Source organism: Larus michahellis, chromosome 5 (assembly GCF_964199755.1).
Source record: "Larus michahellis chromosome 5, bLarMic1.1, whole genome shotgun sequence".
Taxonomy (NCBI): domain Eukaryota; kingdom Metazoa; phylum Chordata; class Aves; order Charadriiformes; family Laridae; genus Larus; species Larus michahellis.
In genome coordinates this window covers 10691752-10718495 of record NC_133900.1, presented here as the reverse complement: position 1 = coordinate 10718495, position 26744 = coordinate 10691752, and the positions used below count along the sequence as shown (strand labels likewise).

Genomic DNA, 26744 nt, shown 5'->3' with positions numbered 1-26744 from the left:
CCATCCCACCCCCATCTCCCCATCGATCCCACACAGACCATTGCATTCCCTTTGCTTGAAACATCCCTCGTGGCCTCTCAGAGCCAGTATTTACAGTGCGGAAAGACAGCATCACAATAAAGAAAAACCTCTTTTCTTTATGTCGGCCAGGTGAGTAAAGGGCCCCGTGCCACTTTTAGAGACAGTACCTTCTGAAAAGCATCCTCTGAAAAAAAAAAAAAACAAACCCAAACCACAAATACCACCCCCAACCCCAGTTTTGTTAAGATAAACACACACGATCTTTTACAAAATTTTTATTGGATTCAGTAGTGCTACTCGCAGCTCTCAGAAAAAGAGAAAAGTTAGTATCATTGAAGCTTCCTGCTTTTCTTAACTCCCGCGCGAATGCCAGACAGTTCCCCGGCGTATCTGTGCAATTCCCTCCGAACTTCACGGACCTGGCCCTTGCGACGAATCTTGGCTCGCCGAAACTTCTCCCTGTGCTTGACCCTGGGGTTGCGATCGATCTTCTTCCTTCTGGGCGTGAGGCCTTTGTTCTTGATCATCTGATAGGTCACACCTCTCTTCTTATTTGGATCCTCTCCTTCCAGCACCGCTTCTTCTTCAAGCGCGCCTTGGTCTTCAGTTCTCTTCCTCTTGAGCTTCATCTTCTCCTCCATCTTCTTGTAGTACTCTAGGGCAGCCTCTTCGTCCAGGTCTGACTCATCTGACGGTTCGTCAGCAGTAGCCCGGCCATTAGGAAGCGCAGGAGCACGCTTTGATTTTTTCTTAACATCCAGTGGGAGAAACACCGCAAACTTCTTCTCTCTCCGTAGTTTATCTTCCTTCTTATCATAGTAGCTTTTCAAAAGCATACGAACTTGTGAGGATAACTTTTGATCTATAACAGCTAAGTCATTGATTATATTCCTATAAGCAACCAGCCGCTCGATAATGGGGTGACTGTGAACCGGAATCCTCTTGGACTTCAAAACCAAATAGAAACTGATGTTGGCACAGTAATTCAGGTAGAGATGATACTTGGTCTGCAAATAGCGACTGCCCTTCCCTTGCGGGATAGTGCCGTTTTTGACCATTTGCAGCAGCGGGTGCAGCTCGTCCTTGAGCTCCATGAGCTTGACTTCCAAGTCCTCAATCAGGTGCAGGAGCTCAGGGGACTCCTGCTTCAGCAGCTTCAGCTGCTCCTTCTTGGGAAGGGCCTGCAAATCCTTGTCAATCTTCTGCCCCTTGCTATCGTGGGTTTTCTGCTGCTCAGCCAGATAGCCCTGGATCATATCCAGCCCGTAATCATCTTCCCCCAGGTCTTGCACCAACCTCCTCTGGATGACTTGAGCCTCCTGCTCCTCTTCCTCCTCCTCAGCATCGACTTCTTGCTGGCTACGCTTGCCCTTGGCCTGGGCATCACTCCCGTAGTCCGTGTCGTAGTACAGCTGCTTGCGTTGGCCCCAGGAGAGCTCATGGGGGAGCTTGGTGTCCTGGCGGCGCTCCTCCAAGTCGCTTTCCATGGAGAGGTCCCCATCTTCATCTTCAACCTCATCTTCCTCCTCCTCTTCACCTTCTTCATCCTCCTCACCTTCTCCATCCTCCTCTTCCTCACCTTCGTCCTCTTCTGCGCTGTGGTCTATGAAAAGATCCACACCCTGTTTCTCCTCCTCCTCCTCTTCTTCCTCTTCCTCACCGTCTTCCTCCTCGCTGTCCTCGGGCAGCTGCAGGCCCAGCACTTCCTCCTCCTCCTCCTCACTGTCCCCGGCCTCCTCCTCCCCGCTCTCCAGGGCCGCCATCACTGCCCGGAACTGCGCCTCCTGGAAGTCCTCCTCCTCCTCCTCCACCGGCGCTCCGGGCGCCTCCTCCCCGACATCCTCCGCCTCGGCGGGGTCTGGCGGCGGCCGCAGAACGGTGCCGCGGCGAGTCCTCATGGCTCCCCTCCGCGTCCTCACGGCTCCGCTTCCGGCTCTCTGCGCCGCGCTTCCGCTTCCGGCCCGGTCGCCCTTCCGCTTCCCGCCGCCCTTCCGCTTCCGGGCCGGGTGTTCCCGCCGCCGTCGGGCGTCGGGGTTTGCTGACGGCTGGCGGTTCGGTGCCGGAGGTACCGGTGGGATCGCTCCAGGTGCGGAGCAGGCTTCTCCCATGGGATTGCCCGTAGAGCAATAGCCCATAGGCGCAGCCCCGGGAGGAGCCGCCATTCCATTCCATCCTGACAGGTGTCGGCAACGAATAATGCCACGGAGAAATAAAAGAGTGCCTTTTTTACCTCCTTTAGGGGTTTTTTTTCCACGTACAAATGCCGTCTGTACAGTAATCTTACCATAACGAGAGGAAAAAAAAACCCCAAATCGCGACAGAAAGCGCACCTGACATCTGTCCCCCGTTAATTGAAACTCCTCATTGCTCAGTTCCCTACAACCACACCGAAGTTTCAGAGAGAAGACGACGTGTTTGAAAACCTCCCTGGGCACATCCGAGGTACATAACTCTCCCGAGTCCTTCCCTCCACCAAACTGCATCTTTGGAGGGACACGGGCATCTGCAGCCCGTCCCCGGGGGCTGCGGATCAGCGTCAGGCAGCTGCTGCTCCCCGCTCCCCTCCTCCTGGGGTCCCAGTCCGATGGAGCTCAGAAACCCAGATAAATTAAGCAGCCACACAGCCCAGCGAGAGGAGTTCTGCTTAGAACGAGTGCAGGTGTTTTTTTCTCACTGCAGAACAGGTGCGGTTTTATTTATAAATTCTGTCCACCTTGTGGAAAAATACATGTCAAGCAAATATTGAGGTTAACTGAAACAGAGAGGGGTGCACATTTTTACTCACTTCTTGGCAATTCATTTGGATTCTGGTAGATCTCTGACGGCAGACCAATCTCGCGAGCCTTTTTTCTGACACATTCAGCTTCTGCACATAGTCACCTCCAGGTCAAAATTTTCCATATTTGCGCTTGCACCAAATATTTCTTTTGCTTCAGACTAAGACGCTTTTTCCAAATCTGTCCGTGCCAGTTTTCAGGTATCACCTCCCCTGGATACAGGCCTGGAACAAGAATAACTTGGTTTGGGGCAACGAGACATAGCACTCATTTAATTTGTTAGCCACACCTCAGTGGAAATTCTCACTTTATACTGGCTGGCCACTAAAATACAGCCCTCCCCTGATCCGGCTTTGTAGTCTTTCTGCTTAATCCTACCATTTTTTTGGGGTGAAGTCCATCCAGAGAATTCTCCAATCAACTTCTGTGTGGTTAAAACTCCAGGTAACTTTTGCTAACTCGACTTACAGAAACCCAGGCCTTCAGTGTGTCCCTGACCCTGGTTTCCGTCTAACTGCCCTCACAGTGTAGCACCCTCATTTTTATTTTTTTTTTTTCAAGTTTGTTCTTTCAAAATTCAGAGCCTTAAAACCAGACCAACTTCCACTTAAACCCTCCGTGATTTCAATGGAATTTACCTGTTGTCTCTCAATCCAAGGGTAATGTCTAAGAGCAGAAAAGAAATGACACCTACAGACATTCACACCTTCTCCAGGACTTGCTGAAAATATCATCCGCTTCTGGTGAAGCTGGAGATGACCTCCAATATGAGCGAGTTCGGCCAGTTATCAGGAACTGCTCACGCCAGATCACACTGGTTTGCTGTAAGCATCAGTGGAATCACCACTACTAATACCATAATCGGTGACCACTGCAGGTCTGTTTTAATCCACCAGTTTCTCTGCTCCTGAGCGAGAAATGAGGAGAAAAGCAAGCCGTAGGACAGACTGCTAGTGGACGGTGTGTTATCTGGAGACACCCCATGCCGCGGTACGGCCGTCCTCCTCTCCACTCCTCACCCAGCGTAGCAAGGACACACAAAGACACAACTATTTTGCCTCACTTCATCCAGGCATCTGCCCGGCTTCTTGCCTGGAAAATCCTAGTTCAGCGTGTCCAGGGCCAACGGGAGGCACAGGACAAGTGCAAGGAAACAGAGCCTACAAGGCTGGGTCCCGTTTCTTTTCAAATTCTGAATTATTCCTCCACTGGCCTCCGCTTCGCAATGAAGTTGGGAGTCTACCTCCCCACTCAGCCTAGAATTTAAACCTGGGGTGACGGTTTGCCAGCCCCTTTCCAAACTGCCACGGTCCTTTAGCGCCTGCTGCCCCAGATAATATTTGGTAATTCAACATCTCACACACTGAGAAGGGGATAGTCCATAAAAGTAACAATTCATAAAACAAGTCTTCCCCTAAAGAGCTTGAAATCTCGATAGAAATCCCCAGAAACATGCAGGTGGCTGAACGGGACTAAAAATAGCTCTCGCGGCACCGCGTACAGACCAAAGGGACTGCATGCAGACATGTAGATTTAGCAACCGAAACTCAGATATGCCGAGCACCGTCAGGCAGGGAAGACCACCGAAATCAACAGAATCACACAGAATATCCTTCTGCTCAGTCAAACCCAAAAATACTCATGAATGCCTCTGCTTGGATTTTACCAGTGCCGTATTTTTATCAGAGCAGTTTGGCAAAAGAGACCAGGACCAGCCTCTTTTGCACAGGCTTTATTCTGCTGCCTGCATCTCCCCTTCTTGTATATTTCTTTAAAAAAAATAAATCTGATTTTGTTACAAAAAAAGATGACTGAAATAAATAGTGCTTTAGATAGACACTCCTACCACCCCATGGTGAGCCAGGTTTATTTTTAACCTTCTGCAGAAGATGGAGCACAGGGAACACGTTGCTGCTGCTTCAGAAGAGAGCTCCACATAAAACTCTTGGCAATACATTCTGGGGAGGGAGAAAGGAAAGAAAACCAAGTCTTGCCCTCCTGAAAATGGAAGTCTAGTGGGAGAACAAGGTTTGCGAAGGAGAATTATGGTATAACCCGATGCCCTGCTAGGAACTGGGCTTGCACCCATCATTCCCCACCACCTCCGAGGAGAAACCTTGAGTGTGAGCACTGCTGATGCAACACAGCAGCTCATTGCATCATGCAACTGCTGCGTGAGAGGTTCGCACTGGGAGAAAAAGCTGAGAACGCAGATTTTGGGGTCTCTGAATAGCTCTGACTCCTGATGGAGGTGTTTGGAGGTCCTTGCTAAAAAGTACTATTAAGGCCAGGCTCCCCTTCACTAGTGGCCTTTTCTGTGCAAGACACATACATACGCTACACACACAGCTCCGGTCATTGCAGGTTACGCTGCAATGCTATTTTTTCCAGAGTTACACAGGTGATCCCAAATCTGGGACAGGAAAAAAAAAGACCCAGGTCTTCTCCAGTACTCCCCTCCTTCAGGAGTCATCTGCTTGCCCAATAGCTGAGACAGTTCCCCTGGGACCTGACTCAGCCTTTCTTGTACCACAGATCCCATGGAGGCCCTTTTCCATTCAACAGGAAAGGAACTCCTTGATGGAGTGGGCAAAGCTGGAGGAAGAGCTCAGCTTTGCCACAGACCTGCTGTTGCTTTACCCCTTCTTTTACCCCTCCCCTCTCTCATCTTGTCTGCTCTGACTGCAAGCTCTTTGGGGGCAGGTCGAGCCCCTAATGTGTGTCTGCAGAGAACCTGGTGCAAACAGGATTCTGCTCCTGAAGACTTTAAGCCTTTTTATATCCCGAGTCAAGTGATCTTTAAGTCCAAGTTATCAAAGCTAGGAGCCAGAGCTGTCACCTTTTGGCTACCTGGAAACTTTCTTCCCTCACACTCCTCACGCCCAGGTGGGAGAGTGCCACCGGCCCTGGCCATAAGGTGTCCCCTAAGGACCAGGGTGGTTTTGCACTTTGCTTCATTGCTTGTTGGTGGTGAACATAATGAAAACACGCAGTAATAGCGCAACACCCTGCCCCTCTTCACCTTTGAAAGCTAGAGGTCTCCGTGCATTAAACATGCCTGGTTTCAGTCCCCAGCCACATTTTCCACGGTGTCGGTGCTGGGCTGTTTATTTTAGGAAACAAAGAGCTGTATCATTTGCACACGCCCTTATAGGCAGACACAGGCTCTCCACTCCTGTTCTTCAAAAGAAGGGGAGGCAAGATGAAGAGCTCTTTGTTGCTGTGCGTGGCCTTGGCCATCTCCTCGGGGTTCGTCCTTGTGGCAGGTAGGTGAGAAATTAAGAGCATGGAAAACTGCTTAAGATACCAGTGACGGGTTTTGTGTAATTGGCCATTAATAATTTTAAGAGTCAAAAAAATTCGAACCTCAAAGCGTGCTCAAGCAGTCATGCTTCAGTGGTTCTTGGACGCCTCAGTGTCTTTCTGCACCGCAGAGCTGTGTGATTTTAATTTCTGCCTTGAGGCTAAAGAAGTGATGGCTAGCTGCAAATTTAAGGCTTTACAATTAGCCATTTTTGATCGGTTCTCTAAAGCAACAAACCGCAAAAACGCATGCTTGCTTTCCCGCAGCGCTAGGAAGCTCGCAAGACTCTTACCTGCTAGATTTAAAGGCTTCTAAGAATCTTCCTGGTAATCCTGTCATATTGCTACTGCCATCTTTTTTCCCTCATTAAGTTGTAGTTTATCATGTAGCTCCACTGAATTTCTTGGAGACTCTCAGTCGAGGCTGCAATCAGACTGTTATCCCAGCACACTCAGTGCATTTGATGGGTAACGGGTACTGTCTGTACTGATACCAGATCTCTATACGACACCCTCATTCACATGGCGGATCTGGTTGGCAAGGGTAAGTCCATGCTGAAGGATAACCATCCCAACAGCTGGGCAACAGCATCCCTGCGTTTCCTCTGGCTTTCAGGAAAGGGCATCTTGTTGCCTAACAAGGCAGGTCCTTGGAGAGTACTGCTTCCTACGAAAAGCGACCAGCTGTATAATCCAGGAACTGAAAAGGCAGAAGACGTTGAGAAATACTGTGTCAGTTCAACACAGAGCCCAGCCTGGTTTTCCCCATTCATACCCGTGGCTTGAGATATATATGCACACATAAGGAGCCCGGAGGGGAAGTCAGATTTGAGTTACATGCACCTACAAGAGTGCTGTTTTTACTAATTATATTGCAATTACTGTATTTTGGGGCTAATTGAGCCTCTTCCTGCTTTATTAAAGTAGCTATTTGCACTTGCAACCAAGTTCGAACAGGTATTTCTGGAATGCCTTTGCTGCAGCCGAGTTTTGTTGAGCTTTGCAGTGTTTTACAGGACAAACTGATATTTGAAGATGAGAAATTTTTTTCCAAATAAGCTGAGTGTCGAGGAGGGAGGGAACACTATCTTGCAGGAAACCATGCACCAGAAAATCCAACCTGCAGACATTTCGGAGGACATTAGAAAATTTTGTATTGAACTACTTCCTCCCCAAAGGGATTTGGCTGAGCGATACATGGAAATATTGCTGATAAAACTTTCTTTTTCTGCAGCTTTGAGATTTTGCTTTAAAAAAATAACATATGGAGTACCTGTAACTTTTATGGTTAGTGACGCCAAGAGTATTGCACAAGGAATTAAATCAGGACAATATTTTTAGAGCAGAGTCAAAAAAACCCTGCAGGTTCATAAAAGTATATTAACACAAAGCTCCCAAAGGTTTTGGGACAAATTTTGAAGCCAATAGGATCTGACTTGAATATTGGCTTTGGATTAAGGGCTTAGAAAGAAACGCACACAACATTACCTAGAATACAGTGACAGACATTGGAGGAAGCTCTATGTGAAGGACAAGAAGCCAGACACTTTCTATATGAAAAAAAATAAAGGCTAAGACTCAAGGAGGCCGAGACTGAAGAGGGTTTTCCAGTAAGCTGGAAGCTCTGAGCAAGCTCTGAGCAACCCGATCTAGTGGGAGGTGTCCCTGCCCATGACAGGGGGGTTGGAACAAGATGGTCTTTAAGATCCCTTCCGACCCTGACAATTCTATGATTCTAAGCTTCTGCTTCAGTGGGAAACGTTCGTGTTGAGCGATGAGTTGGCAGAGAGGAAGCATGCAGAGCAAGGGAGGTTGCAATAAGGGGTGTAAAGAGACAAGCACCATTAAACTCCAAGTAATGACCATCTCCGCATGTCAGATACGATTATGTATTGCTGCCTTGGTGGGGCACGCTGCCATCAGAAGCGTGACTGGACTTACACTCTGTGCACGTTTTGCAGTGGTATGTGGCCAGCTGGCCAGTTGTGCTGGATGCTATACAGAGAAACTCTCAAAGCCACCCCTTACCCTGAAGGGCTCAATGGGCACCTGCTGCAGTGGGACACGCTGCAGAGGGATAAAGAAAAGCATAAAGGGCAAGGTCTCTTACATGCCCGTAATCGCTTGCTCCACTGCCCAAAGCAGGAGAGCAAGGTATTTTCATTCCCGATTGAGAAACCTCCCCAGCAAACATTTCTCAGAAGGTATTCTGCTCTCCGTCACAGAAATAGCATCCGAAACCAGCAGGTGAATTGTGTGGTCAGTCTGAGGCATCATCTTACACAACTTTGGCGCCTTTTTCACAATTATGTGGCCTGTAAGGATCTCAGAAAATAACCCAGTGGAATGGAAGCAGATGAGACCAGCACATTGTAGGGGCAGGAAGCAAGCTCTAAGAAGCCTTGGGTAGAAAACCTGGCATGCTATTTTCATTACATTGTATGGAGTAGACACTTAGGGGCTCTGCCAACCAATCCTGTCCTTGTTTGGTCTCGCAGGCAGCTTCATGTGACAGGTACGCCACTGCCAATAGCAGCTAACAACAGCAAATTGACAGTACCGCTTGGCGTCCGTGTGCTCCTCCTGGATCCCAGCTTCACTATTGCTCCCACAGGCTTTGAGCACTGTCCCTATAGCAACAGGGTCTGCTGTTCGTAAAACCCAGCAGCTTCGGACATAGAAATAAAAAAAACCACAGACATGAGCTTATGCAACACGTCTGCTTCCTTACTGACCCATGCTTTGGCAACTGCCAGAAATCCAGCTGTTAGGACCACAGCTTTTAAGTCAAAGTGACTATGAAATCTTCCATAAACACGATGGACCGACACTTTTACCCTCTTTCTTTCTCCCCATGGTTAAACCAAAGGACAAGCAGAGTAAGCCAGTCCCCAGCACTGAGGTCCATCTGAGCCCAGTCGTAACTACCTCCGTCTTACAAAAACCACTGGTTTTGGTACTTCTAAGCAGACCGGAGATGCTATAGGAAGAGCGATGCTGCAAAGTGACAGCTGTGAACTTGATTTTAGCAGCCTGTAGAAGTACAGAGGGATGTAAAAACAGCCACTTAAGAAAGGCATGACTGTGTGTGCATATAAAAGCAAGGCTGGCTTGCTTTGAGTGAAGAGACCAGAGGCTCTGCGTTGAGGAAAACCAGCTAGCAAAGAACAAGCTATTTCAAATCCATTACTTGCACAGTAAGTAGGCGCTGCATGCCAGCAGGAACATTCAAAAAGCCTCTGGGTGACAGATGGGATATTTTACCCTGTTTTGACCGAGTTTCATATTGAATAGCATGCTAAAAGTACAGGAGATATTTTACCCTGTTTTGACCAAGTTTCATATTGAATAGCATGCTAAAAGTACAGGAGACATAGGCAAGCTGGTGGTTCTTTATTTGAGGAAGGTCCTCAACTGCCCAACTCAACTTCAGGATAGATAGAAGACCAAAACAAGTCAGGACTGGAGTCTTCCCTGCAGACCACAACCATCCTAAGGGCCACTTACCTTTCACTGCCAGGTCACCAGGCTGCCATCTTGCTGGGTCCTGTAGTGCTTTTTGGCATCCGTTCCCTCAGGGACCTGAAGGACAACATACCACACAAGGAAAACTGACACATCTGCCACATTGGCAAGGTCAGAGGCATTTATTTAGAAGCCAGATCCAAACTAGGGTTTGGACTGCTGAACAGTCCTGGTGCACTAGAGTGGAACTGGGTAACCGCCAGCTGCCAAGCATAGCTCAAATTTTGCAAGGGGAATTTCCTCCCGTTTCACAAGAAACCCTTGCATATTGGTCTCTCTCCAGCAACAGAGCGTCCAGGTTCATTGTTTGCTCCTTCCCAGTCCCAACACCTCCACGTACAGAAGCATACCGTAGACTGAGCAGGGAAGACAGCTGAACTCATCTTTGCCAAGAGGCTCATTTGTGCCTGTCGCAAGCTGGACTTTAATCAATCCAGATGCCATAACAGTGCATTTCTGGCGTTGTCATCACTTGGCTTTCTGCTAGAGCAGGTTTCAAGGTCTTTTCTTCTCGACTCTGGGATTGCATATCCTGTGCTTGCAGGTTATCCACGGAACTCTGAGGACGAGGAGTATGTGCTGGTCAATAACAAGTGTCAGTGTGTAACAGTGACCTCAAAGTTTGTCCCCTCCAAAGAAAATCCCGGTGAAGAAATCCTGGAGAGAAACATACGCATCCTGTAAGTGGCAGACAAGTACTAGACAGAGGTGTTGAATCGGGAGTCGTTCACAGCAGAATAGTCCCGTTTGATAAGCAGTTTTCATGAGAGCGGTTCTGTTCCCTCCTTTGCAGAGTCCCCCTGAAGGCTCGAGAGAACATCTCTGACCCCCTGTCCCCACTCAGAACCACTTTTGTCTACCGCATGACTGAACTGTAAGTAATTTTATTTACTAAGTTGATTTCCTAAGACTTAACCTCCCCTGCAGGATTGCCCACAGCAGCTCATAAACATGCTTGAAGGCCAGTAGAGAAGGTGAGGGAGAGTCACAGAGGAAACTCTTCCCAATGGAGCCTACCTTTCATATTCTGTTGCAAACCAAGAAATTATCTCCATGATTAGTTCACATAAGGTTTCACACGTAGACGAAAGTTTCATTCTGATCCCTGTTCATCTCAAATATCTTAAAGATCAGCAAATTACACATTGCCTTTTTAACCCTCTCTTTTAGGGATCCGTCTTGGCAAAAGCAGTTCAACAACATTAAAAGCATCTATCTGGGAGTTGCTGGGTAAAACCCAGGAAGGCCAGAGTACTCTTCTAGCTACATCTGGAGATCAGCAAGGAAGATTTGGGTTTTCCCAGGGGCAGCTTTTCATCACACCTCCTAACGCTTATTTTATTCTCCATCTCTTCTAGCTGCAAAAAATGCGATCCTGTAGAAATTGAGCTGGGTGGTGAGATATACCAGGCTCAGCAGAGCACCTCCTGCGACGAACCTGAAACCTGCTATACCTACAACAGGGACAAGTGCTACACCACAACCTTCCCATTCCGCTACCACGGGGAGATCAGGAATGTTCAAGCAGCTCTGACACCCGCGTCCTGCTACGCTGACTAGCTCAATCCACTGCCATGCTAATGCCTTGTCGCAGTCAGCGTTCCTATCAGAAAATACATGTATAGCAGTGTAGTATCTGGACGACAGTGTCCAAAACATCAGCTCCCAGAGTAATGCCAACTTGCCTCTTCATATCCTTTTCAACATCAGACTAGTGCCATCTCCCAAGAGCAGCTACTTGTTGTCATAGACTCTGTTCTCATATCCCCCGCAGGCATCCACAATGCCATTATTATACATCTCGGACACTATCACCATATAGACCGGACCCTCAGTAGATGTAAATCAGTAATTCCCTTGAAGTCAAGGGAACTACAGCGATTTACAACACCGGGGAACCTGTCAGACAGACAAAAATGTCAGTCTCCCATTGGTCTTCATCTGAGCAAGGCTGCCACGGACATCAGCAGGCATGTCCACGTACTTCCCTCCCTCAGCCATCTACAGCAAACCTCCGCACACCCATTATAGGAGACACTTTGATTACATTAGCAGAACTCATGCCATTACTAGAAGGCTGTCTTACAATCATAGTTGAGAGAATATCTGAACGATGAGACTGAGAATTCAAATTTCAAAGGTAGTTTACAATTGGGCATTCTAGACCCTTCTAGCACTTTGACAATTGCAAGCTTCTAGTTTTCGCGTGCATTTAGAGATGATCACAAGATGCCTCCTCCCTGAAGCGTTCTGCAAAGTTGCCAGCGCCTCAGCTGTGCCAGGAATAGTCAAGTCTTCTAGGACATGTTACATATTTCACTTTCTGTGCTTACTTACTGATATTGCTGCCTTCTTCCAAGTCTGCTCCAAGTTCAATTCATTTTAAAAGAAAGCTCAAGTTGACTCAAATTTGTTTTCTTTTTCTGCGTTAAGCGTCAAGAAATACTATGAAGGTGACTCAGTTGCTAGTGCAGGACCCTAGTTCAGGATTCAATTCCTTCTTTCACAGCAGCAGGTTTTTTTCCTTTGTACAAGAAACCCTCGCCTAATAAAGGAGCTGATGATTCTGTATTGCACCTTACATTTAAATGCATTACACTGGGTATCGCCCACAGAGACATCCTGTACATGAGCACATAAGGTGTCCAGCATTACCTTTGGGGTGGCTGCTATGTTTCTCACTGTTGTCAGAAGTTGATTGGAAAACCCTTTAGCCGTTCTGAAAAGTCCTTACCTGTCTTCACACATAATTGGAATATTAAACCAGCAAAAACCTTATTCTGATAATTGTAGCTTTGTTAGTGAAACAGTAAATAAACATTTTTCTGCAGCAGTCTGTGTGTTATATTCCAGTTCAATGAAAACTCATAAGAAAAAGCCAAGTCTATAATCATATTCTTTCCTCTTTCACAGTGAAGTAAAAAGCTCTCCCTAAATAACTATTTATACTTACAGGCAAAGCCTCCTGAAATACTGGGATAGAAATACTATAATGTACTTGCTGAAACGATGACAGATTGAGGTTGACCTGGTTTATGATTTTAGGATCAGCTCCACATCGCCGAGCTGCTTCAAGACCCTGTGAGTCAGTGCAGGATTGGAGTTTAAAAATCCAAACATCGCCTAAATCACTCTCAGAACTGCAATCCGCAGCTCAGATTTTAACCTCACCACTGGAAAAAGTGCCTTTAAGACTGGTAGGTTGGGGGCTAGTTATTCATATGCAAGGTGGCTGTCCTAAAGAAAAAACAATCTTGGGGGGGGGGGGCAAATTTTCAAGAGCAAAAGATTTTTTCCCCCCCCTTCCTTCATTCAATAAGACAGCCAATTCAAAGAAATGCAAAATGCAAAAGGAGGTAACGGGATTCCTGCCGTGTACTGACACAGCTCTGAGTGTTTCAGTGATTAGGTACTAAGCTCTCTGAAATTTGTCTCAAAGATATTTTCGTCTTCCAAGTCCTGGTGTTCACCCGCCTAGGAGTGCTGTCATGTCAGGAGTTCATAGGTTGTGTTGAGGCTGCATTTTATCTCCCAACACAGCTCTTGGGATTACAGCCACAGGAACTTGCCAGTCCTTGGGGCTCAGCCTCTGCCCTGGGACCATCCGCCTGAACGACAAGATTCACATTTACTCACACATCCTGTTGTAAAGCCAACAGAAGATTCACATTTACTCACAACAGGACTGGAAATCACCCTGCAGCACATCTTGGGAGTCCAGCAATGCCAGCACAGACCGCTCATGAGAGGCATTCAGGAAAAAAAGAAATCAAAGCACAGACTGTTCTCCGAGCAGCTGTGAACAAGTATTTGCTTAGACCATCTTGGGCAGAGCAAATAGCCACTGGGAAAAAAGACAAAGTGTTCTGCAAGCTCCCCATGTGCTATTCAGCTTTATAATAAAGCAGGATTCATTCCCCCCACAAAGCCTGCGCTGACGGCCCTCCCCTCCCTTGGTACTGGACTGTGTTAGCCAGGTTTTAAATAACTCAAAGCAACATAGCAAGTTAAATCAGGCTCTGAATCCTTACCTGAAATCCAGGACAGTAAAACAGGAGCGAGTGAGGTCTGCTTGTCCCTGACAGCATACCGGGGAGGGTCTGGGACCTTCGAGGCAGGGGAAGAGGTGCTGATGGAGAAGAGAAATTCCCCTTGCTGGGGGCTGTCTTAGATGTGCCATTAAAAACATGTCCTGCTTGTAAATATCTTGTTTTTCAGACTGTGTGGCCACTACTTCAAAGTGGGATTTTTTTGGCGAGTGCTGATGTTGGGGTACAAACGCCTCCCTTGGTGTGCACTCCTTTGTTTCATTATCCAAGTGACTATGGTGGGACAAGGCTTCCCGCTTGGGCTTGCTATACTTTCCTGCCAGCTCCAGCTTTTTCTTCACAGGCGAGGTTGGTTCTTTATCTGCATATGATGTTTGTTGAATAGTTCATCTTAGTGCATTTAAGCTAAATTCATTTTCTCTGACTTGTAGGAATACATTTTTATTTTGTCTTCACAGGCTACTTCCGGGTTTAATTCTTCCCAGGTCTGTCCACGTCCAAACACTGTTCTGTTGCTTATGCAATGTTGAGTTGAAGAAGGATTTCTCGCTAGTTTTGTTTAGAAGTCCTTTTTGAAGCATGGAAATTTATCCTCATAATCCTGTTCCCAGTTTGACAAAAAAGTTTAATTAGCAGTAGGAACTACAGCACACATTGAAACCGAGCAAAACAAATCCTTGAGGTCTAAGGCATTGTTTGACAGTAGGGAATTCAGCAAAGAAGGCAGCTTATGACCGCAACCAACCAGGCAAAGCTGCAGTTTAACTCACAGATACGCCAAAGGGCTACGGGATAGCCCAGTTCCTGCTCTGTAAAGGCTTCAGCTGTTTTTATTAGGTATTTTTGGTGTAGTAATAGATAGCAGGCTATGATTTTTGGTGGTCTCGCTGTATTATGTCTGCTTTTGTCAGCACAAGGTTTGTCCACAGTGGGATCTTTCAGGTCTTGCAGAAGGCTATCACTTTGTACGCTCTCAGGTGGAAGGTTTCAGTAGGTATATAAACTGCAGCCAGTCGTGCCTTAGAGAATTCAGAGATTACTTATTTATATTCTCTAAAGCAGTAAGCACAATGCTTCAAAAACACTTAGTTGTTTGTGGACCAGGATCTGCAACTAAGGCAGCATGTTACAGCACAAGCCATCATCGGTGCCTTCTAGCCGAGCCCAAGCACTGCTCAGTGCCAAGCGGTTTGCGCCTTGAATTTGGGAGTCCAAACCCAATCTTCAAACTATCATCTGACCGTTTCAGAACTAACTCAAAGCTACCTCTAAGTTCATTCTAAGGTAAGAATATTCTTTTAGGAACAGCTCAGCTACTAGCTTCTATTCATTTTAAGAGAATTTAGAAATCTGTATTAATTCATGGTTGTGAAAGATCCTTCTCTTGTTTTTTCATCTCTCTTTAGATAGGTTCTTGCAAGCTTTGGATGTCTTCTCTGGAGCTCTACTATCATTTCCCCCAGACAGGATTTTCAGAAGGAACTGAAACAAAACATTAAACATAAGCATGATTAGCAGCCTCAAATGACACTTAGAGCGATTAGAGGAAAAGGTAAAGATACGTAAAGAGAAAGGGTCCAAAAATCCAGTGCACACATTGCTCAGTTGCAGCTGTTGCTTATGATAACGAGATGAAACTCAGTGAAGTCCCTTCTTGGGCATTCAGAGGTTGAAATCTCTTTTGCGCCCACAGTTAACACGTAGCACTGCCTTCCGCGCATGCCGGTGAGACACGATAACATCAGCCACACAAGCTGCAGAGCCGTGCGAGTCCCAAGCGTCCATCAAAATACCTGTTCACCTGCTCCCAGGACAGCGCTTCGTACTGGTCCTTCACATTAAGCACGAACAGGGGGATCCCAGCACCACTTCCAAGACCCTCTGCTGAACTGAGCCCCAGCTCCTTCTGAAGCCCCATTTGCAGTTACACCAGTTCCTCCCCTCCAAAAGCTCCAACACACAGAAGGGAAGAACTGGAGGTCCCTGATCTAGGTGGTTTTACAACCAGAATCTTGGGACAACCCAGCAATAGCCACAAGCACATCAACATGGGGACACAGGCAACAGCCTAGGCAGATTCTCACGACTCACCCGAGGCTTGCTGTAGCCCTTTCTTTCCAGGAATTCCTTCAAGGCCTGTGTGCTGTGCAGCTGTGTGACGTCCATCTCCTAAATTAATTTCCACAGTATATTAAAATAAAAGTCAAATTTCATTTTTCTGTATAGGTTCCACATGCCTAAAGAAACCACACAGCATATATCTGTCCAGCTCTCATGAAAACTTATGAAGCAATAAATATTTTAACTGCTAGCAGCTCTAAGTAGCTCAGATTTCTTTTTTTTCTTTTCAAAGAAATGAGGTTGCTTTGTTAATGCAAAGCTGTTTTTAGCAAATTATAATTTATGATGATGGAATCTTATGTCCTGCGCTACGCAGTCATTTCCCCCAGCATCTTTGGAAAGGGAGGTAGGAAGAGTTATTCTTCGTTATCCAAGTAAGCACACCTACCCTCGATAATCTGCAGTCTGTTCCCAGGAGGAGCTGGACACCAGGTGGATTATTATGAATAATAATATATATAATGGTGAACTTCACCTTTATTTTTAAGCAACATGAATAAAACCATAACGTTTGCTTTTGTGTTCTTCTGAGCTCAGCTCTTCTCAGGCATCCTGTCTGCGTAGCTTACTCTTTTGTCTTACAGACAGCAATTTGTTATCAAACAGGAGCGACACTTGCCATTCAGCTCACCAGCCCTTTGCACTTGGCATCATTTTAGTCCCATGCAACTCAGTTTTGCATTTGGAAGGAGTGCCCTCTAGAGCATGAGCAACGTCCTCCCTTCTTACTGTGCAGTAAGTGTGAAGATGAAGTAGATTTTTTTTTTTTAAGAAAAGGAAACTAAAGCTACATCTAAGTAAACCCAGTCATTGAAGAAGAGCCTGCCTGCTCTTCAAACCCCTCCTAATAACACCATGTACCACAGCCGAATCCAGCACCTTTGTCAAGGTAGGTATTGCAGTGAAACAAAACCAAGATAAAAACACCCTAAAGCATTCCGAGGTGCCCATTGCATAGGAATACATTTTGGCCACATATGATGCCAAAAGCATCCAAGGAACCGGATGTACAACATTGATTTCAACTAAACCTTGATTTGTGCTTATTCGCCTTCCAGAGCTATCGTCCATATACAGGTGCCCTGCAGCCAGGCTAATCCAAGGGATGAGCCTGTTTGAACCGCATTTATCTCAGCTTGGATAACGGTCTGTGCCACATCTATTCGTGGCTATCAAACACAATACAGCGCCCAGAGACATTCCCATCAGAGAACAATCTCTCCTAGTGACATCAGAAAAGAGTGATATCACTTTTTACATTCACAGTACCTTTTCAGACCCTTTCTTTGCATTCCCAAGGCTATTGAGTGTTGCTTCTGGAGCTTTTAATGGTTCGTTCGCTTTCTGTTTTCTCCACTTTGTGGGATCAAGATACCACGCTCCATATCTGATCTTCTCCCCTTTTGGTTGGGAAGGGACCTGCAAAAACTCTGTTTCAGTGTTCTTTCATCACATTGGCATTTGTCCCTCATGACATAGGCAGGACAGACACTGTCCCACAACCTGAATATCCTACAACTGTACAATATGAAGGCGATGGCTGATGAGAATGCCTCGCTAGCAATTTTTCCCCCTTTTTCCCCACCAAGGCGGCAAGTATCAAAAGCTGTTTCTGGGAACCCCTACCCTCAAGTCATCTGACCTTTTTTTTTTTAAACTAGTTTTTGTGATAAGCTGGGAAGGAAGTCTGTGAGGGTCATACTTTGGGAGTCAGAGGCTGAATAAATGTTTTTCTATTTCAAAAATCAAATTTCTCAGCAGTGAAAAAAACCCTACTTATAGGATTGAGAACTGCAAACTTGCAGTTAAGCCAGCACTGGCCCAGCTTCAGCCTCTTACCTAAAAATCATCCAGCAAATATTACGCTGAAATCCTTCTCCAGTTTTGACCTCAACCATATATGACTGCTGATTATGATTATAAGAAGATACAGGAAGAAAAGCTGGTAATGGGAAGGGTAACGATTGGAAGGTCACTGTCCTCATGCTTCAGCTTCTTCCAGTTGTTGACACCTCCACCAGTCCCCCTGCTCTCCCCTACATCAGCGCCACACACACTTGGGACTGAGGACTTCTTGAAGCTCCAACTGGAACATCTAACAAACTAGATCTGGAGATGGGTCAGACGTGATGTCCTTCGCCTAATCCAAAGCTCACACAGCATAAACCCATGTTTTTCTGTTGATTTCACTGGCTTTGGCAATCAGCAAAACTGTGGACAACTCTCTACGGTTTGGCAAGCAAGACGACTGTATGGTTGAGCACTAAATAATCCTTTTAGTTGTCCTTCTCATTTTACCTCTCTGCTGCATGTAAAAGGTAACAATTATTGAACATTTCCTTTTTCAACTGTACTCTGGATCCTTAAAATACAAATACAGAAAAATATCAAGTGGTCCCTGGAAAAAAACAGGCTCCTTTCTCATCTCCCATGGGTACCCTTCCCCACAAGCCATCCAAAACAATTAGACTTTTGCAAATGTAAGTGTGAGCTCTTTTACCTTAACCTGGCAGGGCAGGCTGCTTAGGTGATGAGAACTCCTGACAGCTAACCGGGGAGGTGAAATCTCCCGGCCCTTTGGCTTCTCTGCTTCCACTTTGTTGAAATTCACAGCATGTAAAGGTGAGGGGCCAGTGGCCTCCCTTTCACAGCTGGCATTGAGCAAGCTCATGAGGGTATCTTCATCCATGCTGCTGTTCCCTCCTCCCTGGAACAACCCCAGGACAGTCTCAGAGCAGGGAATAAAGCAGCATCTCATCACCAGTATGTTCTCGCACACATTTCCTCCCACCACTCTACGGTACTATTAAACCCAGCATCACAGTTTCAGCTGATCCACAAGCATGCTTGCATTGGCATTGTCACAGCGATGTGGCAATCGCAAAGACAGTTTGGAGCCAACACACGAATCGGTGTATTAATTTCACACAGAAGGGGACTGCTCCAAGGTAAGGCAGTTAAATAGCCATTTGGACACGGATGACTTGCCTGAAAAAAGCAACACCGCTTTCTGAAGCAAACTTATTTAACAGTATTTTTGTATAACGATACTTATTCCTTGCTTTACATTTCGGTGGCCTGAGCCCTAGTAGTCACAACAGGACATCAGAGCTAAGAGTCAAGAAGAAATCTTGGTTTTGACTTTGGATCTCAGATTCATACATCCAGAGCCATATTTTTACTTCTTAAGTCCAAAGACATTTAGCCTAAATGAAACAATTAGGTTTCTAGAGTCAAGGAGAGCAGCGGTGGCAGCTTTTGTGTGCTTACCAAAGACATAACCCAGTCACAGTAACGCCGGATCGCTCGCTTTCTGTTTTCATCGAGGGGAGCAGAGTCAGTCAGCACGGCCTCCTTGTCTCGTCCTGCTACCTTCTTCTTGGAGAGCCACAGACACAGGGCTTTGCCTCCAGACTCCTTCCCACTACGGGTATTAATGCAATGCAGTCAGAAACACCCTTTGATTAGCTACAGCGATAGGTGTCACCACACAGTCAATCTTGGACAACAGCCTAAAGCTGGATCCTGTGTTTGCACATATGCCTTTGGATTGCAGCTGCTGCTGTTGGCCACTAAACACAGCATGATTTTCTCAAGAAATAGCTTGGGCAGTTTGAACCAGTTGTGAAGGCCACCCTCACAAACAGAAGAAAGGATATATCAAACAGCAGAGTCCCAAGGTTTGCCTGCAAGGCTTGAAATAACCTGCCACCTTCAAAATAGAAAACCCTAAAAAGTTGAAGCTTGGAACCGTATGTGCCCATCACTATGCCTTTTTGTGACTATTCAAAGTGGTCAGGGAAGAATAAAGTGACAGCGCTTCTTTTGCCATAGCTAATGCAGCCTCTTCAACAAGCCACCAGTGAGGCTGTCTCCTTATGTTTTCATATCACTCAGGACTAATCCTGACCGGTCTCTGAGCAGCTAGTGGCATAACAATTTATTTATCAGTACCACCGAGGAAGGCAAAGGAACCCATCTTTTAATGGAAACTAGTCCCACAATAGATCCGTGTAAACTTCAGTTAAGGGCTTAAATTCCTTTTCCCACTCATTTCAGAGAAGGGGGCACTCGGAACCATTTGCGTTGCTGTCTTCATCTTGTCCTGTACTCACTGTACTCCCGTCTCGGAAGCTGTTACTTTGCTTTGCATGTCCTCCATATGATGCAGCACCTCCTGAAGGGGGTGGTTCTCCCGTTCGCAGACACTGTAGCCAGCCTTGCTCTTCAAAAGCACTTCAGGATCGGGGACACCAGCATCTTCTCTCGAGAGCTACAAGCCAAGCAAAAACACAGCCTGCGTTCAAAAATAACCTCACTGGAGGGCGTCTGCTTGGGGGCCGTGTGAAGGACTGCCCCACATGAAAGTCTGCTCAAGTCTACTAGCAGTTGAAGCAGTTCATAGTCCAGAAGCTTCAATTTACACACCTTTCTCAAAAATCCCTAAAGCATTAATTGCAACTCAGGCTGCTTGCTAGATCTGTGAATCATGCTGAAATTCTGGTCTCATCTTCTCTGGCAATTTGCTGTACCACGCATGAAATTTTCCTTCAGCTGCTTTTAAGGTTCCTTCCTTTCAGTACAATCCCGCATTTCATGATCCCATCGCCCCAGTTAACAGCAGCCTGGGATTGGGGCGAGCTCTGCTGTTGCTTGTTCTCACAGAACAGAGACCAAATTCCCTTTTCTGAATTCTAAGGCTCCTCCCAATGAACCCATCCACCATGTTATTGCATCCTAGCCTTAGGTGAGTATATGCCCTCAGAGAAGGCTAAACGATACTCAGGTGCTTCACCCAGGGGACTTTATCTTCTGTAGCACATCCCCTGGAAAAGTCTTCCAGCTCTCCCCCATTTGTTTTGAGAGGAACTAGGAGCAAAAGGCTTATTTCCCCACTCTATTTGGTCACCGTTCTCCATCTGCAACATCAAACAAGCACGTTCCAGAAGTTCCCAGCCACACAAGAGACAAGGACCTGCTAGCTTTTGCTTGCATGAAGCAGACAAATTTGAGTAACTGGAGACTGGGAAAAGAGGGACGATTCTGTAAACAGGCTGAGAAATCAAGGTAATGGGATATATTGGGCTATCTTAGGCATACTCCTACCTTCTCAATTCTAATTAGATTCTCTGCCTGCTCTATAATGTCCATTTGTACCCATGTCTGGTGATAGCTTAGCAGATAATGCATTTACTGTAATCTGTTGGCAGGGATGGCAGGCACTAGATTTCTCAATTAGCCCATTCCCACAAATTACTTGCTGACAATTCGGACTTATCTAAATCTTAGTTACCTGTAATATCAGTTGTCTTATTTTTCCTTCGGAAAGAAACAGAATTTGCTGTGGTTTTTTTTTTTAATTTACAGTAGTAGTTGCACGCTAGATTAGTTTCCTGGTCCAACTCTAAAGGAGCATTTAATCGGGATTACAAAATCATTACCTTTGGGGAGGTACTTTTCTCCAGGCATGGGTAGAGCACTACAGGCTTCTGTTTCAGACGGCACTCTATCTGTGCAACATAATCCCTCCTGACTTGCTGCAGCAGGCTGAGTTTGGACAGACAGACCTGTGTTCTGGAAGATTTCCTCCTTTTCTTCCACAGAACTGTGGATGAAGGTTTCAGTGTGCTGTTCTGAAGGGTAACTGAGACAGGCCGCTCTCTACCATACACAATCATGTTATCAGATGGAGGAGGAAAGCCATCTCTGAAGTCATCTAGACCTTTTTTCAGGAATATCCAGCGTTGACCATTAAGGGAGTCTGAGAATCTCAGTCTGCTTTCTCGGAAGTCCTTATAAGACATTTTCTCCTTTCTGCAAGCAAATTAGATGAAGCAGAGCTCAAAGGCTGTATTCTAGTGTACAAGACTGGAGTACTTTTAGAGTACAAGCGGATATTCATCTCCAACCATGGCTCCCCACACCAGCCAGCAGTTCGCTGCTGCTCAGCTTTTGAGAAAAGCTTGTAAAACACCGACTTAATCCATATGAAGGACACCCAAACCCCAGCATTTCCAGCTCACAGAAAAATCTGGCTTTTCAAAAGTTTGGTTTTGAGTAAAAAATTGATAATGTTTTAGAGGTTCTGTTTCAAGACATAGTTATTTTATACATATGTCTATTGCTTCAGTGATAAAAATATTTTCCAAGATCACCAACATGGCTCACAAATGCCTCACTTCAGTTGACTACAACTGTGCCAGCTTTCGGCCGCATTTCAGTCATGGCCTACCAAATTCGTTTAATGTGTCAAGCAAAATAGCTTTGGCAGTTTCAGAGAATGACTTACAAGTTGGTAGCTGAACCACCCTTCATTTTCCAGAGCTTGCAGGTAGCATCCAACCTGCAGTTTCCAAGGTGGTTCAGGCTGTTGCAGGGGACACCAGTAGGAGGGTGGCCACAGCAGCCTGGAGCAGGCAAACTGGAGTAGAAGACCCCAACTGTTTGGTAAAATGGTCAGAGGCTGAATTAACTCCCAGGTGTCATCTATTTGTATCTCCAAGTGGAGTTACAATGTCTCCTAAGATATCTTAGGAACTCCACAAGCACAGTAACAGTGATTTACAATTATGAAACTCATTTACATCCTCTTTGATCTGTAAGGATTAAATGCAGCACAAGAAAGTAGAGACTTAACACTTACCATCTTCACCAGAACATTGTCTGTGCTATGGGAAGGTGAAGAGACCACTACAAATCTAATGCAAAAAAGGAGACAGGCATCACTAAACCCCAGCCACCCTGCATTTCGCACGTACCAGGTGTTGATGGAGTCACACATGTGTGGACCCTACTTTACTTTTACTATTTTATGCTAAATATATTCTCACCCTAGTTTGTTTTGTTTCCCTTATTCTTTAAATGCTAGCAAGGCATTTCTTCTTTTTTCTGCCAAATCATTCAGCAGCTGCGAAGTCTGTCTATTTACAAAAAGCCCTGAGATGCTGCCACAAAGGCATGCACAAGCTACTTCAAGTACCTCTTTAGCAATACAAAGCCAGATCCACAGTTTTTCAGCTGCACAGCACAGGCGGGTAGTTCTTCACAGATGCTCCAGGTCAAAGTGCTCAGCAGAGCCTCCCAATCCTGCTGCAGAAAATGCCACCGCAGCTACCTCTGCTGGAGCAGCCAGGCCTAGGTAGGACAGCGCATGCACCGCTACAGCACACCCTTTGCCTTTTCCTCTGCGTGCATTTATGTCAAGGCAGCACTGTCCCAGACCCTGCAGAGACATCTGGTCAAGGCTTTATCCGTTTCTACACGCACACGAGCTAATACTCAGCCCCAAAGGCCCCTGCAGCCCTGACGTTGTCTTGCTCTTTGCTGTATCTCCCAAGGCTTACAAAGGCTTTGGATACACAGCACAAGTTCTTGGGTGGTCAGGTGAACTCTGTGGCTCCTTGTCTACAACAGACTTAAATTCCCACTTTTCTCATCTTTTAAATTAATGCACAGTCATAAATAACCTTTTACTTAACAGATTTCCACTTCTCAATAGCCTGTCCAGAGCTTGGGGCAGCTCAGCAGTCAGTCAAGCTTGCCTGACTTGAGACACAAAGACCAAACCGAAACTCAAAGACAAGGAGTGTTCTGTGGCTTCAGCCCAGCCCATGTTCTGATGTGCTGTTACTCTCTTCACTTGCTCTCACATCCACAGAATTCACTTCCTCCCCCTAGATTTCATGGTTTAAGGTGTACACGGTAATGCCACGTCAGACTGCTCACCACGCTTGTGTAGTTAATTTCTTTTTAACTCTATTGGCTGAAATGATCAAGCAGCAACCGACAGGTAACTGAAATTGCTACTTCAAGTGCCTTAAAGTCCTTGCTTGCCAAAGCATAAAAAAAGTTAATAACCCAAGAAGTTTCCTTTAGAGACGATCAGTGTGCTCGCAATATCAAGTATTGCAATACCAGTATGTGCAATATCCAGTGCCTCTAGATTAAGCACTTCCTGACTAACTCTGTATGAAATGTGTTCTAAGCCGGTACTATTAAGAACTGTAAACAGCTAAGTACATACCTTATATTTTACAGCTCTGACAGTGAAGATGTCATAGGAGAAAACTAACATCTTATTCTGCATTAACTGATGTAGAGGAAGTTACCTCCGTGGCATTCTGCAAGAAAATTTCTAGAAAACCTGAAAAATCTGCAAGAAAATCCGCAGTAGTAGTGCAGTGCTGCTTCAGCCAAGGCAGGCACCAGTTTTCAATCCCTACTGGGATAATGCACTAGGCATGTTTGCAGTTGGTTGTTGTGGAGACCAGATTCGCAACTCATTATCTGCCTAGAGGAAAGGCTTTCTTCACACACAGAAACATGCAGAGAACTCTTGGGGGCTGGGGTGAAAAATATTGGAATTAAAGCAGAATTTTCTTTTGCCACAACACATATCCTTATCTTTTCAACACCAGCACTTATTTATGCCTGAAAAACCAAAGTCTGATGCAATACGCTATTCAATGTGTTCTTTAACAGTGCTCTCCAAGAAAAATATAAGCAGGAAACGTGGGTCGGGTCCGGTGTTATCTCTTAATTTCTTGTGGGTTTGAATGGTGACACAAACTGGTAGATGAATGTGAAAGGAATGACTCGGGACAACAAGAGTACACTGGAGTAACTCTCCTTAACAGCTTGTGGAATACATTCCTCTAATTCCTCAACCGATTCTCACTGCGCTGCCTAAGCGTATTGGAAAATTTATGCGCACACTGGAAGCTCCAGTGAAACGGTTGACAGAGGTGGTATCACAGTACCTGCAAACACTGGGTTGATATTCTTTCTGGCTTTCAAATACCCTGCCGCAGCATTGCTTTCTTCCACGCTCTCCTGGGCAATAAGAAAAGAGCCAGAGATTCTTTGCCTGCTGAAGTATTATCACTCTTGAAGCAGCAGCCAGACCGGAGGGTAGATTTGTAATCAATTATATACGCTCAGTAAATAGAGACTGCAATCCAAAAAGACACAGTAGAGTGGCTTCCATTAGGCAGGAGACACCTGGGGATTCTCTTACCCATGAAGCTGATAATCTACAGCACAGGTTTAAGACAGCTGTCACTCCCACTCACTAATAGCTTTTTTTAAAACAACAAAAAAGTAAATCCCAAATACACCTCAAGTGTTTGTCTGCATTGCCAGCTTGCCACACACAGTTAAGACTTGATGGCTTTTACCATACACAATGCTTCTCACAGCAAACACACACCCTAAAAGGGGCAACTCAAATTTAACGGGGGGCATGTTTACCATGGCTCCCCTGTGCTGTCACCACCCCACTAATCTTCCTTGAGCTCAATTCTCAGCCTTCTCAACAGAGCATGTCCATATTCAGGGGCCTCCTAGTAGAGAAAGCTGTTAGTTAGCATCAATCTTGTGTACAACAGCTTTTCTCTCTGGTGAGCGTTTCTAATTTCCAGAAAGCATGGATGGAAAAATGTTTTCCCTCACTTTGCAGCAAGCCTTGATACCCTGGGGCTGCCACAGAACAAAACCAAAGAGGCTATCTGTCTTGCCTTTTCAGCAATTCATGAATCTAAATTAACATCACAGATCCAAGGCTGAACAAAACAGATAAAGGCATTACCAGGCACCGCACTCAGGATGGAAGCTTAGCAAGCTTTTCCACCCCTTGCTGCAATGCTGGATGTACTTCCTTTACAGCCATCACATTTATATCACACAACAAGGGCTTGAGAGATGTGGAAAAACACCGAAAACAAGAGATTTGCAATTGCTTGACTGCAACTTAGAAACCTGTTTCTTCAGCATTATTTACACTGGCATTGACTAGTTTTTGTCAATGTTTTTGTAAACTGAAGACTTAAAACTCAGCTATGAAGTGTAGTCTGAGAAGGAGTTAGAGTTGTTTTCTGCTACTACTCTGTAATCGTCCTAAGGCATTAAAAAGTATTTTTTCAGAGGCAACGCTTTTAGGGTATTCAAGCAATGTTTAGAAAACCAGTTTGTCATTTCAAACAGTTCTTTGCTATTCGGTTACTCTTCAGGACATTCTGGTTTTGAACTTGCCAAAACTTTTTGACCTTTGCAAAAAAACGTACTCCCTTCAGATGATTTAATGCAGCCATACAGTTCTGCTCTGCGCAAAGGAATGCCACTGCATGCAAAGCAAAGCTGAAAGCCCTCCAGTGCCACATAGATCACATCACAGCAGCAGAATTAACCTGGAGTGTCATCCTCCCACTGCAACTGACCGAGCATTTATCAAAGCTTATGCTCTAGCATCACCCTACTTTGTTGAACAACAAGACACAGTTACTATGTCTCAGTCTGCAAATAATTTATGACTTCGTAACATAATCCAGAAATAAATATTTATGTTGGGCTTTTGAGATTTACACCTTTTTCCTGAAGGAGAAGAGCACTGATGTTCTTCTCAGTTACAAAAATGCAAGAATTAAGTCCAGGAAGACCAATGGCCTGTAACAACCAAAGGCCAGGAATTTACATATAATTTAAGTGAGAAGTGAGCCATCAAATACACTATATAAATTTACGTAAAGCCTCACAGGCTTCCTGAAAACTCTGTTCAAGCTTTACAGCTCTTGATAGGATAGAAAAAACAGGGGCTGACTGCAGCAAGGTAAACTTTTTTTTTTTTCTGTTTTTCCAGTTGCTGCAGTCCAGTACAGAATTGCTTTTCCTAAATCAATCTGAGGGCTCACAGGCTCTGGCTCCTCCAAGAAGAGCTGTACAACTTAAGAGCTTGTTTGAGACAAAAGCGCCAGAACAAGTCTTCTTTATACAAACATCCCCTGCCCTGGGTAACCCGGTAAGTCTGAGAGAAAGCCAGGCCCGGGCAAAACAGAACCAGTTACTGCTCATCTCTAAAGCCCCAGCCTATAGTCACACAGAATTTTACTCTATTAAGGAACAACACAATCCCAAATCCTGCTTAACCCATTGAAAAAGTTCATAAGAAATAAAC

At 45.6% G+C, this 26744-nt stretch overlaps 3 protein-coding genes and 1 long non-coding RNA gene across 4 annotated transcripts; 1 reads left to right on the top strand and 3 right to left on the bottom strand.

Moving 5' to 3' along the window:
* Nucleotides 1-281: 281 nt before the first annotated feature.
* Nucleotides 282-1956, bottom strand: UTP3 (UTP3 small subunit processome component). The gene has a single exon (XM_074589017.1). It carries the CDS (start codon nt 1917-1919, stop codon nt 351-353), a length of 1569 nt encoding a protein of 522 aa, XP_074445118.1. The 5' UTR covers nt 1920-1956; the 3' UTR covers nt 282-350.
* A 734-nt stretch (nt 1957-2690) lies between these two features.
* LOC141743779 (uncharacterized) lies at nt 2691-10283 on the bottom strand. The gene is made up of 3 exons (XR_012587197.1): nt 9609-10283; nt 6395-6801; nt 2691-3022 (listed from the first exon to the last, which is right to left on the bottom strand). It is a non-coding gene; the product is annotated as an uncharacterized LOC141743779 (long non-coding RNA).
* Nucleotides 5863-12459, top strand: JCHAIN (joining chain of multimeric IgA and IgM). Its single transcript, XM_074588704.1, has 4 exons — nt 5863-6064; nt 10171-10306; nt 10420-10500; nt 10985-12459. Exons 1-4 carry the CDS (start codon nt 6001-6003, stop codon nt 11184-11186), a joined length of 483 nt encoding a protein of 160 aa, XP_074444805.1. The 5' UTR covers nt 5863-6000; the 3' UTR covers nt 11187-12459.
* Nucleotides 12460-13657: 1198 nt separating this feature from the next.
* FAM47E (family with sequence similarity 47 member E) lies at nt 13658-24042 on the bottom strand. Its single transcript, XM_074588700.1, has 8 exons — nt 23820-24042; nt 21238-21610; nt 19912-20069; nt 19067-19220; nt 18297-18503; nt 17066-17215; nt 15767-15844; nt 13658-15157 (listed from the first exon to the last, which is right to left on the bottom strand). The coding sequence occupies exons 2-8, from the start codon at nt 21598-21600 to the stop codon at nt 15068-15070; spliced, it is 1200 nt and encodes a 399-aa protein (XP_074444801.1). The 5' UTR covers nt 21601-21610; nt 23820-24042; the 3' UTR covers nt 13658-15067.
* Between the last annotated feature and the right edge of the window lie 2702 nt (nt 24043-26744).

What these genes read in the sequence shown, in the direction of transcription:
- UTP3 (XM_074589017.1), bottom strand. Translation starts at nt 1,919, where the DNA reads ATGAGGACTCGCCGCGGCACCGTTCTGCGGCCGCCGCCAGACCCCGCC.
- JCHAIN (XM_074588704.1), top strand. Translation starts at nt 6,001, where the DNA reads ATGAAGAGCTCTTTGTTGCTGTGCGTGGCCTTGGCCATCTCCTCGGGG. An exon ending in GGGGTTCGTCCTTGTGGCAG is followed by an intron (nt 6,065 to 10,170) that starts GTAGGTGAGAAA and finishes CTGTGCTTGCAG; the next exon opens with GTTATCCACGGAACTCTGAG. An exon ending in GAGAGAAACATACGCATCCT is followed by an intron (nt 10,307 to 10,419) that starts GTAAGTGGCAGA and finishes CCTCCTTTGCAG; the next exon opens with AGTCCCCCTGAAGGCTCGAG.
- FAM47E (XM_074588700.1), bottom strand. Translation starts at nt 21,600, where the DNA reads ATGTCTTATAAGGACTTCCGAGAAAGCAGACTGAGATTCTCAGACTCC. An exon ending in GCCTGCCCTGCCAGGTTAAG is followed by an intron (nt 17,216 to 18,296) that starts GTAAAAGAGCTC and finishes GAGTTTTTGCAG; the next exon opens with GTCCCTTCCCAACCAAAAGG. An exon ending in CAAAGAAAGGGTCTGAAAAG is followed by an intron (nt 15,845 to 17,065) that starts GTACTGTGAATG and finishes AAATTAATTTAG; the next exon opens with GAGATGGACGTCACACAGCT.